We start from the raw sequence: 16,180 nt of genomic DNA, 5'->3' as shown, positions 1-16,180 counted from the left end.
GACAGGAACAGAAAAGCAAAGCCATTTCTGTCATAATGACTGCAGCCTCCTTTAAGGCCTTTCACCCACCAGCCTGCACCTTCGTGTGTAGGCACAAGTCCGGGCAGGGTGCGGGTTGGGGAAGGAATGTTGCCGTCAGTGTTACGCTGGCAGGGCACTGTTCTGCAGCGGGTAGCTACAGGCCCTGCAGGAGAGCCTGGGATGCGTGCTGTTCGGTGTTAGAGCAGGGATTCCTGCCAGCCCCCGGGGAACACGGGGAGAACTGTCAGTGCCCATGAAGAGAGCTGGGCACAATTCCCAAATTTCCCAAGGTCCCCACATGGCTTTCTAAGGCTGAGTGGGCATTGCTGCAAATGCTGCTCTTCATCATGATGAGGGGGATCCTCAGCCCACCCCCTTTGCAGCTGGCCAGCTGTGCTGCCAGCCCCACAAGCTGCACATGCTGCTGTCAGAGGAGCAGATGTGATAAGCTGATGCAGGCTGAGGGGAATCAGCAGCAGAAGTGGGCTGGGCTGACAGCACCACAGACCTGTGGGGGGGCCCCCAGGGCCTGCGCTGCCACTCTGCATTGGCATCACTCGACAGCAAGTCCAGCTTGGATCTGTTCCTGCCCAGGTTCATTCCCAGCCAGCAGCTGCTGACGCAGCCCTTTGCTGGGACACGTGAATAGCAACAGTGACACCCCGTGGCCAGCTGGTTGGCCTCGGTCCCTGCTCTGCATTTGTGGGAGAACCAGCTGATCCCAGCACTCAGAGCCAGGGGCTACATCCTGGCCAGCCAGTGCTCAGAACCCCACTGGAAGGGTGATGCCCATCAGAGATACAGTCACTGGTGGGGGCCTCAGTAGCTGGGTGGCTGCAGGAAGCGGGCCGGGGGATACAGTAGTGACTGGGGTGGCGCTGATACCAGGTGGTGATAGCACTTTACAACCCACAAGCTCCCCTCCCTGTTACAAGCCCCCTGGCTACTGCTCCCCCAGCCCCTCCTCAGCTCCCCTCAGTCTTTTCTGCTACCCCCGTGCTGGGAACACCTGCCTCTGCCCATGGGCTCATGGTCATCTTCCTTCTCCTCCTTCTACCTGGCCACGAGCACAAAGGAGGGGGGCACTGGCGGTGCAGAGCCATCGGCAGGGCATGGATCCACATCAGGGTAAGTTGTTCCAGGAGAAGGGGGCTTTGAAGGGGAAGATGGTCCTGCAGCTAAAGCCTGTAATAGGCCTCTGGGTTCCACTGCTGCCTTTGCCTTGTGCGGCCTGGGGCAAGCTGCTGCTCCAGCTGTAAAATGCAGGTTGTGATTCTGCGGGAACGTGGGCCCTTCATCATGGGACCCTGCCGTGGCTGGCCCTGCACGCAGCCTAACTTCACAGCGCTGAATGGTGGAGTAAGCGCAGAGGGAGGCAAGTTTTCACCCTGGATTTCACAGGCTCGAGAGGCTGAGTGGGGCCGTTCCTCGTAGCTAAGGCCCTTGAGTTGACCCATTCCTTAGTCGTTGGGACTGTCCCTCCCGGGGACAGGAAGGAGGCATGGTGTTAGGGTACAGTCGTAGGAGGCAGGAGCCTGAAGCCAGTTCCAAGCTCCGCCCCCGACTCTTGGTAAGGTCACAAACTCTCTGTTCCTCAGTGTCCCCATGTGCAATGAGGCCAGTAGCACCTGCTCCCACGGGCTGGTGAAGAGCACGGAGATCCCAGCCGGAAGGTTTTAGGGCCAAAATCTTCCCGTTGCTGATCCCTGCTGGAGAAACATGATGCGTCCAGGCTTTGGACTGGGGTGGGGCGTGTGTGCGTAAAATGAGCAAATCATGCTGGCTTGGGTTAAAATAAAATCACCCCCATAACCCTTCCAGACAGGGAGCGGGAGCCCTTCAGCACCACTTAAGAGAAGACAATTTTTTTTAATTTAAGCTTCTTTCCCAGCCAAGACATTAACTCCCCCCCAAATTTCACAGCCCCCATCTCACCCAGGCAGGCAGTGCCATCATGAGACCCATCAGTCAGGCCAGGCTTGCCAGCACTATCTACTCAGCCGCCCGCTCCTGGAGTCCGTTCCCTCTCCAGTCCTGGTTTACAGCAGGTGGCAGCAGGAGTGGAAATAGTTCTGCAGGACCCTCGCCTGATGTGGAAGGCACGAGCCCAAGAACTGATGTGTTGTTCTGGCCCATGATGTTACCTTCACCCATTATCTTACTTGCCTGGATAGGCCAAAGCTAGTGAGATACAAATATATATGGAGATATGCCTATCTCATAGAACTGGAAGGGACCCCAAAGGATCATGAGTCCAGCCCCCTGCCTTCACTAGCAGGACCAAGAACTGATTTTGCCCCAGATCATTAAGTGGCCCCCTCAAGGATTGAACTCACAACCCTGGTTTAACAGGCCAATGCTCAAACCACTGAACTATGCCTCCTAATCAGCTGGGCTAGAGGAGGGCAGGGGTAGGGCAGGCTGGTGGGGAGTGAAGAGAAGATTGAAGCACATCAGGCCACATAGCTCCAAACATTTCCTGTCACTTTGATTGCCACTGATCAGGTCAGGACCCTCCCCAAGGACAGTGATAAACAGTCAGAAGCGCAGTAATGAGGGACGGGACTCTAGCCACCCACCCTCCAGCTCAATGTGTTTTAAACACTTTATTCTCACGTATGGCCACACAATTGACAGTACAAAAGTCCATGGATTTCCCTCTTCCACCTAACTCACTAGACAGGGAAGCTGAGGGGCACTGCGCCTCCCGTCTCATTCTGGGACGGTGTCCGGAGCCCAGCCCAGGCTGCTCATTGCAATCACAGCCCCAGAGGACGTGGCCCAAGGGTTCTGAAGGAGAGGCTAGTGCAAGATCAGAGAGAGCCTGAATGGGACAGAGCAAACCCATGGCCCAGGGGGACGAGGCAAATCTGGAGCAGGAGGTCCAGACAGTCCCATCATGGGCTGCTCGATTTCAAGGTCAGCTCCAGCCCCGAAGGCAGCAATTCAGAGATCCCATCCAGCTGAGCCAGCCCCTGCTACCAAACATCCAGCCCAGGTGCAGGCTCGTCTCCTTCAGAGCCCCGGAGGAACAGGCTACAGAGGAATGGCTCTGTGCGCCCAGGACAGCTAGATGCTAACGGGCACTGAGTGACACCCCAGCCCCTGGCACAGAGGGGCGCTGAGGAAGTGCACATGGAGGGGAGGCACATCTCTGAGCTGAGAGGGAGCCCCCATCTGCACCAACACCCAGTGAGGAGGGGTACTTCCTTGGCAATGAAGTAGGAGGGAATTCTTTACAGTAAGTGTGTAGGTGCTGGATTAACAGGCCTCCATCCCCCAGCTTGTCTCCCCTGCTGCCCCGCCAAGGGGCCTCAGCCTTGACTTGAAGGGACAACCTCCAGGAGGAGAGCAAGGCCCATGCCCATTCACTCTCTAGCAGCTGCTGAGCAGGGAGCCGATGGGGACTGAGCATTAGGCAGTGGGGACACCTGTGCATGGATCCAGCTGGCCACCAACTCATTCCACTCAGGCCACCAAAAACTCAGACAGCAGCAACCCCGTCTTGCTTTGACCAAGCTCCTCCCACCACCCACCTCCATAACTGGCCTTATGTACCAGTTCAGTGGGCAAGACACTTGGCTTTGGGGTTGATCCAGGGACAGCTGGCTCCTGACACGAGCACTGCAAGCTCAGGCGCCGGGAGAGGCTGGGATCACTAGCACCCAAGAGCTGCTGGTTGGGGCAAGCTAGAGATGATCTGGAAAGAGCCAGCAGGGAAAGTTAAAATCCAGGGGTGGTGGGGGAAGGGTTTCCCATTCTCCAGTATGTGATGCAGCCCGGAAGGTGATATGGGGCCTCCCCATTTCCAGGGACCAGTGCACATCGACCAACCGCAGTGTGTTTGGTGTGGGGGGTTGAGGGGAGCAAAGAGTCATCAAGACAGTTAACCTGGGACTGTGCAAACAACTGTCCATTGATAATGTCCTCAGCAGATCGCCCCCGAATCTGGTTTGCTACTGGAGGACATGCGGCTTAATTCACAGGCCGTGTCAGCTGGCATGGCCTGGAGTTTAAAATGTCACAGTTCAGTCCCGGTTGCTGGGACTTTGCCTTTCTTGCCATCGCTGGAACATGGCAGCCCCCTCCTCACCTCTCGGCTCCAGCCCCTCCACTTGAGGACTTGGTCACTGAGCTGAATTTTCTGCTATGGGCCTCAGGCCTAGGCTGGGGCTGCCTGGAACTGGAACTGGGTTCTGGGAACCTTTGAGAAAAATCCTGCTGAGAAGCAACCCCCCCCACCACAAATATTAGACAACGAACAGCCTCTCCAGCCACGAGCCTGCACTCACGGCCTGCCTGAGCAACATCAGGCATAAGCCAACGGGCAGCTATCCGCGCCCATTAGCCAGGAGCTCGCTCGGGCTCTCACTTGGCTGCCCAGCCTTAGCCCACTCCCCAGACAGGAGTGCCCTGAGGAGCTGCCACCTGTCTCCCTCCGACACTCGGGGCCCATGTCTCTGCTGGAGTCAGTGTCATTCCACCCCAGAGAACTGAGCCCTTGCCGGCTTCATCCTCCTGCCTCCGCGGCAGCCCCTTAGCTACCCATCCTTGTTCCCGTCGACCCGCTGTGCTTAACATCCTTCTCCTTTCCCCTCACTTCCACAATTCCTCCCTCTCCCCCTCAACAGAGTCGGTGAGGCCCAGAGCCCATCATGTGAGCACCAAGCAGACACTCCTGAGATTTCCAAGGCAGTGGAACAGTTCTGCCCTTGCAAGCCGACTCACAGTCCCTTGGAGGTTAGATTGTACAGGGCAGGGCTGGATTTGCCCCGAGGAACGCAGGAGACCATTCTGGCCTCCCTTGTACTCCTCCAGGTGCAGCATGCGTGTACGGTACGTGGGCAGTCTCACCTGCGCCCGGCAGACGTCCAGCATGATTCCTGCCCGAACCAGGCACCAGATCTCACCCACCAGCGAGATGAAGATGTTCATGATGTCCATCCACCGGCCCACCGTCATTAGGAGGATGAGCAAGCCTCCCATCCTCACAAACACTGTCTGATAGACCATCTGCTCGCTGGGGTTATGCCTCTGCTCCTCTGTCAGGAACAAAATGGCCATGGCATGAAACATTTCCTACCCTCCCTTTGGGCTTGGGCAGCAACTTCAGCCATGTCACGTGGCTGCTATGGCCAGGAAAATGGTCCCTTCCTAAGACACTGGATACAGCTACATTGGCGCTGGAGGTGTAATTCCCAGCTCGGACAGACATATCTGCACTAGCTTTGATCAAAGTAGCGTGCTAAGAACAGAAGAGTAGCTGCGGCGGCACGAGTGGTGGAAAGGGCTAGCCACCTGAAGTGCGCGTTGAGGGTCCCGTACCACGCACCAGCATAGACGTGCCCTATGTGACACCGGGAGCTTTGCAGCTGCATTGCAGCCATGGAAGAGCAAACTGGCGTCTGTTCTGTCTCCAGGAAGAGGCTGCAGGAACCCATGCTCCTGAGCTGCTGCCCAGGACAGTCCAGATCTCCGCCCTTGGCAGAAATCGGAGAATGGATCGTAGGCGCTGGAGTCCTATGACCTGAGCTAGGCAGAAGGTCAGAGGAGAGGATCACAGCGGTCACTTCTGGATTTATAATCTGTGGCTCGAGGTGGTGGGAAAAGTTTCCAGGATGATGCTTCATTGCAAGAGGAAAGCTAAATGGGGAGGTTAAGAATGAGAGAGAAACACACCTGAGCACTACCAAAACTACACGAGCAGCAGGAGAGAATTCGGTCCCATTCTGGTTCCAAACATTCCCGCCCACCACACTCGCTTCACCAACAAAGCACAAAACAGAAGTGGCACATCATCAGAACAAGCTCCCATTGGCTGATCATACCCTGATGGGCAGCTTGACCCCTTGTCCTGCGTCCAACAGCTGGACTTGCTCATTGGGAGGGCTCCGTTTTAAAGGTCCCGTTTTGAGCAGTTAGTCCCCACGAATAAGACCAGGGGGTTCCTCCGTCTTGCCTGGAAGTGCACAAAACAAATCCCCTTGCCAAAAAAACCTAGGGGCCTTAGGAGCATCCGGCCAGGAAGGAGCTCAGCTGGTTTCCGAGCTGCCATGGGGACCTCACCTTGCATGTAGATGACCAGCAGGGTGTAGCAGATGGTGAGCGGCGTCCAGAAGCGTATGGCCTCCGAGGTGGTGAGGAAATCCCTATTGATCAGTGCGACAGCGGCCAGGTCAGCCACTACGAAGGTGATCTTGAGGGCGTTGCAGAGCAGGGTGGGGATGCCATGCCAGGAGGTGAGCAGGAAGATGCAGACCCCGCAGTAGCGCTCCTTGCTGTGCAGCTCGTACATGGTGCAGATGTGCCGGGCCAGCCTCCAGATGTAGCAGGTGATCAGGCCAGCCAGGCCCAAGCTGAGGAGCAGGTTGGAGCTGCGGTGAGGAGCTCCCTCCAGGAGGTAGCTGAGGCTGCAGGAGATGCCGCACCCCAGGGAGTACTGGCACAGCAGGTACAACTGGCTGCTGTGGGCCCCCTGCGGAAGCAGAGCATTGGAAATGCAGCACGTTAGCTACACGCCTGTGGGATGGCTATTGATACATGTTCCTCGAGGCGGAGCCCAAAATTCAGTGGCTGGTCTAATTCCCCGGCACAGCAAATGGAAACCGCTCAAGACGTCAGACAGCAGCCGCCAACTTGGGGCGAGTAATGTTACACCGCAGCTAAGATAATGGTGGTGTAACAAGACAGTTGAGTATGGTGCACATTGTGCAGCGCTGGGTCCAGGACGCTGCTCCTTCAGCTACCCACCTACCACCTGAGCTAAGGGACTGCCCCAGGACAGGTAGCTCCTTTGTTCTCAGTTGCCCTCGAATGTTTGGCACAACATTCCTTTGCCTGTCCTCTCCTCCACATCCACACCCCCACATGGCCTGTGGCCATAAGTTAGGACTTCGTAGACCTCCGCCTTGAGGTTTCATGAGCTGCAGACCCTCGTGCGGAGGAGCACTGGTAAAAATGAGGCGCTCCCAACCCTGGTAGGTTCTCCCATTCCACTGCAGCCCAGACACAGGACAGTCTGATGAGCAAAACCTCTGGGCCTACACATGCTTCTAATCACGTGTCATCTTACTCTGTCCAGGATGGGTGGTCCAGCGGCTAGTACCCTAGGCCAGTGGTTTTCAACCCTTTTTTTCTGGCAACCCAGTTGAATAAAATTGTTGATATCCAATTGGAATGTGGAGCCAGGGCTCAAGGTGGGGGCAGCACATGGTGCCCCATGGCGTCACTGCCTAGGAGCCGGATCTGCTGCTAGCCGCTTCCAGGGCGCAGCATGGTGTCAGAACAGGTAGGGACTAGCCTGCCTTAGCCAGGCAGCACCGCTGATGGGCCTTTTAATGGCACGACCCACTGCCTTCCATTCCACAGTTTGAAAACTACTGCCCTGGGCTGCCACTCAGCAGATCAACGTTTGACTCCTGGCTCTAGTCTCTTGGTCCTCAGACCAGCGAGGTCTGGAGACATAATCAGAGTCAGCTCTGCAGCATCTCCCTCAGGCCAGTTGCAGGGGTGTTCATAGACTCCATCCTTCATCAGGTCATCAGCTAGGGCTGGACCCTTCCTGGGGCAGGAATATTACAGGCAAATGGAAGATGGAGAACCGTGCACAGTGTGGCCTAGTGAATAGAGCACTGAACTGGGATTCATGAGAGCTAGGTTCCATTCCTGGCTCTGTGTGACTTTGGGCAAGTCCCTACTCCACTCTGCCTCAGTTTCCCCTGCTGTAAAATGGGGATAAATGACACACACCTCCTTTATTAAGCATTTTGAGATCTACTGAAGGAAAGTGTCCTGTCAGAGTTGTGAATTACTACTACAGTGCACGAGACTATAGATCAGGAATCCACCCTCCTGGTCTGGTCCCAACAATGGCTCATACATGACTACAGAGAGTATCAGGAGATTATTACACAGGCCCCCTACCCAGAGACGGCAACTCACCTTATTCAGGGACAGCAGCATAGACACAGCCCTGAGGGAGAACTCCAGCACCACCAAAGCAGCCACGCGACACCCAACCACCGTGAAGATCAATGTCAGTAGAAGGAGGTGGACGTGATCCAGCAGGGACCACTGGGAGCGGATGGTCTCCTTCTCCTTCTGCCTGTCCGGGTCACTGGGAACAGAGAGACACAAGCTCAGGGCACAGCTGGCTCAGGATCAGTCCTCGGGGTGCTGGGAATCCCTCCTTCCGGCTGCATTAGGGGAAGTCTGGGCCCCAGGCAGCTAACCTTCAACCACCTTCACCCTCAAAGAAATGGAGCAGCTGAACTGAGAGCCCAGCCCTGTAGCCAGATTCTGGTAACACCCCTCCATGCAGTGCCAGAGTGTGGGAATGTCCATTGGTTTCCCCCCATTACTCCAACCAAGAGCAGCTTTTCTTGCTTTCTCCTTAGGTCCATCCAGGCCCCTCTCCTGCCTGGAGAATGCCCCTTGCGCCCCAAGTCCTCCATTCCAAGCAGCTAATAACTACCGCAGCAGCTCAGGATCCCAAAGTGTTACCCATCTGCTCTAGTTTATGCACAAAGGCCAGCTATGCACATCGAGCCCCAGTGAGATGCAGCTGACTCTGGAGAGAGGAGCTTGAGTCAAAGACACCACGCCTCAACTGTACGCTTGTGAACGAGGGGCAGGAGATCTTCACAGAGCAGCAGGACTCGTGGATCTTCGGGTCTGACCCAAGAGATCCAGGCACACAAAAGCTGCCCAGGGTTGGCTCCACCTGACGGGCAGCAACTCTAGAATTCTGGCCACACAATAGGCCCCCTCAGCCGGAAAATAAATAATAACCCTGAAGAAACCCAGTTCCAGACTCTTCCCCCACCCCAGCTACCCACCCATTCTCCCAGAGCTCTTCAAGCTACACCAGGTCCCCTGTCCCAGCCTCCCTGGCAGCAGCTCCTCACAGATCATCTCCTGGGCTCTGGCCATGGGGGAGAGCAGGTCCACTCTGGTGGTGGGTTCAGGGCCAGGGAGGGGGGTGTTCCCCTTTGGCTTTTGAGACGGCAGGTCTGCCCTGAGCAGTGTTGGGGTGGGGGGCAGGTGTCCCAAGGCTGGAGCAAGGGAAGGGACCCCCTCCACAAGCAGCTGGGGCTGGGTTGAATAGGCTACAGCCCTCCGTGCAAGGGTAGCTTGATGCTTTCTCCTCCCTGTGCGGCAGGCAAAGGCTCTGGGGTGCACCCCCATAGACACCTAGAGACACCCAATTCCCAGCACAGGGGCGCTAGTGGGTCCCTCTCAGAAAGGGCTGAGCAGCTCGACCAGCAGAGGTTGCCAGCCAGCCAGGATTCATTTCATTGAATGAAACCTCCAGAATTAACGTCAACCGAAATTGGCAACCTTAAGAGTGGCCTGTGCATTGCGGGGTGGGGCACAAAGACTTCTTTTCTGGCCAGTCTTCCCCCCTTCCCCAAGTGTAACTAGTAGCTGGCCCCTGCTGGCCCCCAGAGGCAGCCTTAGGACTGTGGGGCCAGCCAGGGAGCTGATCCTTTGGGATACGCCTGATCTGACACATTGGCAGAGCCAAGAGAGGTCCTGAACATGTGTGTGTTTGCGGGGGGAGGGGTTCAGAAAAACCAAAAGGGAGAAGTGGGGAGACCCTGGCACATGGCTGGCAGAGCCAGCAGCTTCAACCAGGCTTGCAATCCTCTACAGATCAAAGAGCTGGTGGGGGGCAGCCATTAATGCCATCAGGCGTCACACCCAGCTCTGCCCATCCTCCCCATAGAGGCTAACATGCTGACCCCCAGAATGACTCAGTGCCCAGACAGAAGGAATTAATAATAGCTGGATGGGAGGAAGGGAGGCCCACAGAGCCATGGGTATGGGGAAGAGGGAATGTGGGTACAGAAAGCTCCTGGCATGCAGGGCAGAGAGACAATTCTATGGGGCAGGGGGACACCCTGTGCCCCTGGCATGGGGCAGGAGCAGGGGGATTGCAGGGAGTCCCTGTAGTAGAAGGGGAGGAGGGGAAAGTACACAGGGATCTGGGCTGGGGGAACGAGGGATGTGTGCAGTGAGCTGGGCCTACACAAGGCATGAAGTGTGTCACACCCTTGTTGTATAGGCTAGTAAACAGCATGGGGAGGGGGGCAGGGACAGGGCCTGGGGGCAGCCTAACCCCAGATGCCCGTTAATCTTTGCAATCAGATCCAAGGCTAGGCCCAAGGAAAAAGAGCTAGAGACTCAAACAGCTTTTCCTCTGCCAGGCCCAGGGGCCGCTCCGGTACCAGGGGACTGGCAGGAGCCCAGCAGGGGCCAGAACCTGCCATTCCAGACAGCCCGGCAGGGTCACACTGCAGCCCAGCGAGGTGCGACCTGCCTGGATTTCAATGCCAGGCATCAGAGTCCATTCTTCACCACATGGCACTCAAGCAGCTTGTGTGCCCATCTCAACTGAACCCGCAGGGCAGTGGGACCTGGGAGCAGGAGAAAGGGCTTGGAAGAAATCAAAGCTGCTCAGGGAATCATTTTTGTTGGGACAAGTGATTCTTCCCCCACTTACTTCAGACACTGGATGTAGAGATAAATCTTCACCAGGCTGCAGAGGACAGACACGGCACAGGCTCCTATTAGCCCTGCAGGGGAGAAAAGAGCCAGGTGGGTCCTGGGGAAGCCAAGGAGACCAGAGGGGGAAGCTAGTAAAGGGCTAAACTCACCTTGCAAGAGAGAGTCCAGCAGGGTGGAACCCCAGGCCAAGCTAGGGAAGCCGGGGACCCAGGAGGCCAGAAACTCAAAGGAGACCATTTTTCACCAGCTCTGAGCGGGCTTGGAATCAGGTGTGGGGAGCTGGGCTCTGCCGGCTGATGTCAGTCTCAAAGGTCTGTAGAGAGGAATTTGATAAGAGGCACCAGGAGGGGGCTAGGGTGCTGGTAAATCATTCTCTATGTGCCTTGCCTGCAATGGGCTGGCCAGAGAGGGCTGGGGGAATGGGAAGGGCTCTTCACAAGGTTGCCTGGAATTCCTGTGTTAAAGGGACCCAGCCAGGCAAGTTAGTTCTGCAGCTGGGCTAAAGAACTTGGCCAATTCCCAGCCACAGAACAGATTTCTGTTCAGCACAAAGCATTCGCCCTGCTAATTTCACAACCCAAACACTGCAGTGTTTTGCTAGCCTAAGGCATCCTGGCCCAGTGGCAACATGGAGGGGAAAAGCTGGGTTCTGTGCTTGGTTCTGCTACCAACTCAAAGTTATTTTGCTGTTTGTGCCTCAGTTTCCCCATGGGTAAAATGCAGCAAATGTTGCTCGTCCTCCTCTTTAAAGTGCTTCCAGACCCTCTGATTAAAACTCCCCTTATGTACTTGATATTGTTATTAGTGCATGAAAACTGACCCACTCCCACTCTGAGCATGAAACAGAAACAGCCAAAACATGGAAAAGTACCAGATTTAAAAAAAACCCTTTTGGGTTGTATCATCTCAGGTTTTGATGCTCACCTGGGGGAAAATACTGGTTCTTTTCTTAAAGTAATTTTAAGCCTGACCCCGCCCCCCATCTGTGTAGTTAATCAACGTAAGTGTGGGGGCGGGAGACAATACATGGGAGAGAAACTAGAGTAAAAGCTGGTCTCTGTCTCCCTCATCTCCTTTCTTCAGCTCTCTTCTGTGTGGGGATTTCTAACAAGCCAGGTAGGATCTATGTGGAGAAGAGGATGGCAAAGAACCACCCTCCGTTTACACATCCCAGCCACAGAGTGGAAGGTGTGAATGGTCCAATATAGCATTTCTCAGTCGGTTTCTCATCACAATGGCATTTGGGTGTTTGAATTAACCCCCCTTTTTTTCGGGCAGTGTGGCCAGACACTGAGGGAAAGGGACTTGTTGATACTTAGTTAAAGTAACCAGTCATTACTGTGATGCCCTGATACTTTAACCCCCTCAGAGCTGCACTCTGAAGGCCCCGCTCCTGTGATTAGCTCTGTGTGGGTCAATGCCAACAGCCATGCACTGTGCAGGGCTCATTGCTGGCTGGGCCTAATGGTAGAGCACGTGAGTGGAACATGCTTCAAATCATAGTCAGCTGGGGCTTTAGGGTTAGGGTTAGGAGAGCAGAGCACCTGTGGGGGCACGAGCCCAAATCCTTGCCCCACCTCGCTCCCTGCTATTGGAAACCCTCCCCAATGCTCGGAGGTGCAGTTCTGTCTGCAAACCCTCGAGAGCACCTAGAGGCCAGGTGTCATCTCTTCCTACAGCTCAATGCAGCTTGGATAGTGCCCCCTCCCCATCCCTTATAGCACATGGAGCTGTTTGGGGCAGGAGGGTTAATTGTTTGTGTCAGTTATTCTTGGTGCTGGGTAGGTCTGCTCTAGGGCCGATGCAACCATTTAGGCGCCCTCGGCGGTCGCCTAGGGTGCTAGGATTTGGGTGAAGGGGCGCCATTTTCTTCGGCAATGACCGTGGCAGCCGGATCTTCGGCCACCTTGGTTGCCGCCGGCATTCAGGCGGAGGGAGCTGGGGCAGGGGAGTGTGGGGAGGGCAGCCTGCAGCAAGTAAGGGGGGAGGCAGCACACAGGGGAACTCCTCGCCCCAGCTCACCCTTGCCCCCCCTCCTCCCTGAGCCACCGTGGATGCTTCACTTCTCCCGCCTCCCAGGCTTACGGCGCCTAAGCTGATTGGCACCGCAAGCCTGGGAGGTGGGAGAAGTGAAGTGGCGATGGCGTGCTCGAGGAGGCGGCGGGAGGGCGTGCCACAGGGTGGAGAGCTGCTGCAGGGGGGTGGCATCTCAGATCGGGGGGGAGTTGCTGTGGGGGGGCACCTCAGGGCAGGGGCTCGGGGACAGGGGAGGGCACAAGGTGAAAGTTTTGCCTAGGGCACGAAACATCTTTGCACTGGCCCTGGTCTGCTCCAGCACACATCCATGGTCTTACAGCCCAGCTGCCCCTGGGATGCTCTGAAGGGTTTCTGTCCTGCAAGACTTCCTGCTGGTGCAAGGGAGATGGGGTGGGACTGTGATTTAGGGGGTGTGGGAGTTAGAAGGCACAAGCTGGGTGCTTGACAGACAGGGCAGGGAGTGGATGGGGCTACTCATGGTTTGATATGGGTGTTGGCCACATAAGCAGCCACCTAAAGCATCATCATTTTAAGCACCTCTAGCCCAGCCCCCTCCCACTAGCTGGAGACCAATTAGGGATGGTCCTGGCCTTTTCAGAGTGCTCCCCCCAACTTTCAGAGGGGAGGGGGAACTGGCTAGAGCAGCAACCCATCTAGGGCTGGCCCCAGGGCCCATTCAGAGGGGGAAACCCAGCACTGAATGGGGGGCGGGGGAGGTTCCGCACCACTCACTGGTGGCATCAGGGCAGAGCACCAGGGGGTGATTCTATGGGCCGTGCCCCTTTCTGCAGAGCTCTGTGCCCTCTGCTCCAAGGCACACACGAGTGGAGCTGGGCACATGGAGGTATGATGCCTATGAAGTATAATTGGTCACATTTCCTGCATGTCCCCAGTAGGTTGCAGCAGGAGTCCACAGGGACCCAGGTGAGCTAGGCCTGGGGCCAGCAACCAGTTTAATGCCTGGGGCACGGGGCTGGAAATGGAACCCCAGCCCCTGCGTGAACACTCACACCAATGTGCCTGGGATTGAACTAGGGCTCTCTGGAGCTGAAAGCAAAAGCGTCTACAGCGTGAGCCACAGCTGGGGGCTACGAGCGATGCCTAACCCCGAGGGGCCCGTAACACACTCCCAAGTGGGTTACAAATGCCTGACAGTGCCTGCCCTGCTGCCACTACTGGGATTGGCCGGCTGCATGTGCAGCCTGGCATGGGCACCTGAGGCCGACTAGCAGGTGCCTAGGGAGGCAGCTTGGTGCAAGGGATGAAGGGTGGGGCTGCCTGAGGGCAGGTTCAGCTGCCAGCTGGGGCTCTGAGGAGCAGGAAGCAGCCCCCCCTGCCGCTTCCCAAGGTGCTTCCTGCCCCCAGCACAGGTAAGGCCGGGGCTCAGGTGCTGAGCAGCTCAGGGCTGCTTGTGGCAGCACTGTGAGTGCAGCTGGGTCTCCACCTGGCTCCATGTCAGTGCCCAGCCCCCATGGGCTCTGCTGCCTGGGCACCCCAGCTGCTGCTTCAACTCCATGGTGTCTGGGCTCTGGGGGTGCTGCCACCGTGTCCTGGCTATGAACCAGACAGCGAGGTGCTCATCTGGAACAGGCGGGGTCCCCCGCTTCCCTCTTGGGCCCTGGGCAGCTAGTGCCAACCTGCCTGGAAAGGGCCATTGGGCAGGGCAGCCCTGGGTGAGGGTATTGTCTACCCAGAGGGCTCAGTGGCTTGCAGGGCCTTGGGTAAGGCCGAGGGGGGTTTTCATCCTGGCCTGGCCCAGTTCATCCTGGCATCTGTCACTGGGGCACAGTGGCTGCTGCAGCCCCAGGTCAGGGTCTGACCCATCAGCCTCCAACCCAGCAGCACCAGGTCTGGGAGCAGTGGTAGCGGCAGAGGGGAGGTGCCGGGGCTCCACTGCTAATTTCTAAAGGTGTAGGCGACAGAACAGCTTAAGCGGCCCCTGGTGGGCACCATGTTTCCAGCACTGATCTCCGTGCCCCCCAGATGGCTGCTCCCTGCCCAGTTCTGCTGCTCTCTGGCTTTGCACTCCTGTGCTGTCTGCATGGCACTGCCCTGTTCACACACCAAAGTCCGGGCTCTGCCCTTCCACTTCCCCAGCAAGGGGCTCAGTGCCTGGCCTTGCTCTGATGGGCCCAGTTCATCTCACTGGTTCTTCTTTGCACTTTCCCCTGGAGCACCCCTCTGGATTTGATCACCTCCTTTCCCCCCAAAAAATACACAGTCAGCCAGCTAGGGTCCCTTCTGGACAGCAAGAGCCAGAGATAGGTCATTACTGCTAAAACAGCAAGGAGTCCGGTGGCACCTTAAAGACTAACAGATTTATTTGAGCATAAGCTTTCATGAGTAAAAAACCTTTTACCCACGAAAGCTTATGCCCAAATAAATCTGTTAGTCTTTAAGGTGCCACCGGACTCCTTGTTGTTTTTGTGGATACAGACTAACACAGCTACCTCCGGATACTTGTCATTCCTGCTGTTTACCCCGGCAGTGGGGGAGCTGGATTCAAGTCTGGCTCATGCAGGGGACCTGATCACTAAATTCCAGTTGCAGAATCCCTGTTCCTGGTGCCAACGCAGGAGCCAGAATGAGCAGGGTCTGTCTCGGCCACAGGGCAGGGTGCCTGCTGCTCCCATACAGGGCAAGTATGGGAGTGGAACGAAAGTGTCCCCAAACCTGCCTGGCTAACTGCCAACCCTGCGCTGCAGGGCCTTGCAGTGCTGCTCAGTTCTCTAGTGTCGGTGCAGTCATTAAACCTTGCATGCACTGGCATATTTCTAACACCCTCCCGTGGCTGAGCTTTGCCAGTGGGGGTTGAGCCTGGAGCTCCCCGAGCGAACGCCTACACCATTACTGCCTGAGCTGATTGTTTCCAGGTAGTAGCACGCCCATAAATCTCTAGGCACAAGTCTAGTCACCAGAGGGGGGCAATGAGCCCTACTGTGTTTATGGGGAGCACAGTTGCCCCACCTGGGCAGCTACAGTGGCTGGGGAAGCTGTGCAGGCAGGACCCACAGGCTGACAGCAGTTTACCGGCCCCTCGGCTCCCCCTGCTCAGAGCAAGTCTCGGGGTGATTGTTTAAGTTGACTCTGCTAAGGGGCAGATTCTCAAAAGCTCAGCTCCCAGCCTGCACCCCATCCTACTGCCACTCTGAAGGCCAAGTGCGAGGGCAGACCTGGTACCTTGGGGGTGGGTATCGGCTGGGGAGGGGGGCGGTTTGAGCCAGGGAGCTTGGTGCCGTCGTCTGGGGAGGGTTTTTTATGGCGGTGCTGGCCCAAGGGTGGAGGGAATCGAAATCTGTCACGAGAGCTCCCAGCTCCTTAGTGATGTAGGGATCTCATCTCCTTTTCCGGGTGTGAGCCCACTGCTGCCATGTTCCTGTGGCAAAACCAGAGCTGCTCCTGCCTCGGTTCAAACTTGCTGGTACCTGAAATGTCCAGCTGGGAGAACCATCCCCAAATCTCCCCTCCCCACAGTGTTCACTGGCAGCACATTGAGATGGGGGTGATGCGAGGGCGATTTGGGCAGCGTACTCCCAGCAGAAGCAGGTGCTTGGCACGGGGAAGAGGGAAGGAACCTGGTTCAGCAGCAAAATGAAAACCCGCTGGAGAGATG

General features: G+C 56.6%; 1 protein-coding gene across 2 annotated transcripts; it reads right to left on the bottom strand.

The window, feature by feature from the left end:
* Nucleotides 1-2,631: 2,631 nt before the first annotated feature.
* TMEM82 (transmembrane protein 82) lies at nucleotides 2,632-10,837 on the bottom strand. 2 transcript variants are annotated; one of them, XM_030537562.1, is made up of 6 exons: nucleotides 10,680-10,837; nucleotides 10,526-10,598; nucleotides 7,963-8,137; nucleotides 6,088-6,496; nucleotides 4,876-5,063; nucleotides 2,632-4,242 (listed from the first exon to the last, which is right to left on the bottom strand). In XM_030537562.1, the coding sequence occupies exons 1-6, from the start codon at nucleotides 10,765-10,767 to the stop codon at nucleotides 4,111-4,113; spliced, it is 1,065 nt and encodes a 354-aa protein (XP_030393422.1). In that variant the 5' UTR covers nucleotides 10,768-10,837; the 3' UTR covers nucleotides 2,632-4,110. The 2 variants fall into 2 exon arrangements, with proteins under 2 accessions (XP_030393422.1, XP_030393423.1); XM_030537563.1 differs by having other exon boundaries at nucleotides 2,632-4,239.
* Between the last annotated feature and the right edge of the window lie 5,343 nt (nucleotides 10,838-16,180).

The sequence above is a fragment of the Gopherus evgoodei genome, chromosome 18 (assembly GCF_007399415.2).
Source record: "Gopherus evgoodei ecotype Sinaloan lineage chromosome 18, rGopEvg1_v1.p, whole genome shotgun sequence".
In the NCBI taxonomy this organism is placed as follows: Eukaryota; Metazoa; Chordata; order Testudines; family Testudinidae; genus Gopherus; species Gopherus evgoodei.
This window is presented reverse-complemented; position numbering and strand designations above follow the sequence as displayed.

What these genes read in the sequence shown, in the direction of transcription:
- TMEM82 (XM_030537562.1), bottom strand. Translation starts at nt 10,767, where the DNA reads ATGGTCTCCTTTGAGTTTCTGGCCTCCTGGGTCCCCGGCTTCCCTAGC. An exon ending in CTCTACATCCAGTGTCTGAA is followed by an intron (nt 8,138 to 10,525) that starts GTAAGTGGGGGA and finishes CTCTGTTCCCAG; the next exon opens with TGACCCGGACAGGCAGAAGG. An exon ending in TGCTGCTGTCCCTGAATAAG is followed by an intron (nt 6,497 to 7,962) that starts GTGAGTTGCCGT and finishes CTGCTTCCGCAG; the next exon opens with GGGGCCCACAGCAGCCAGTT.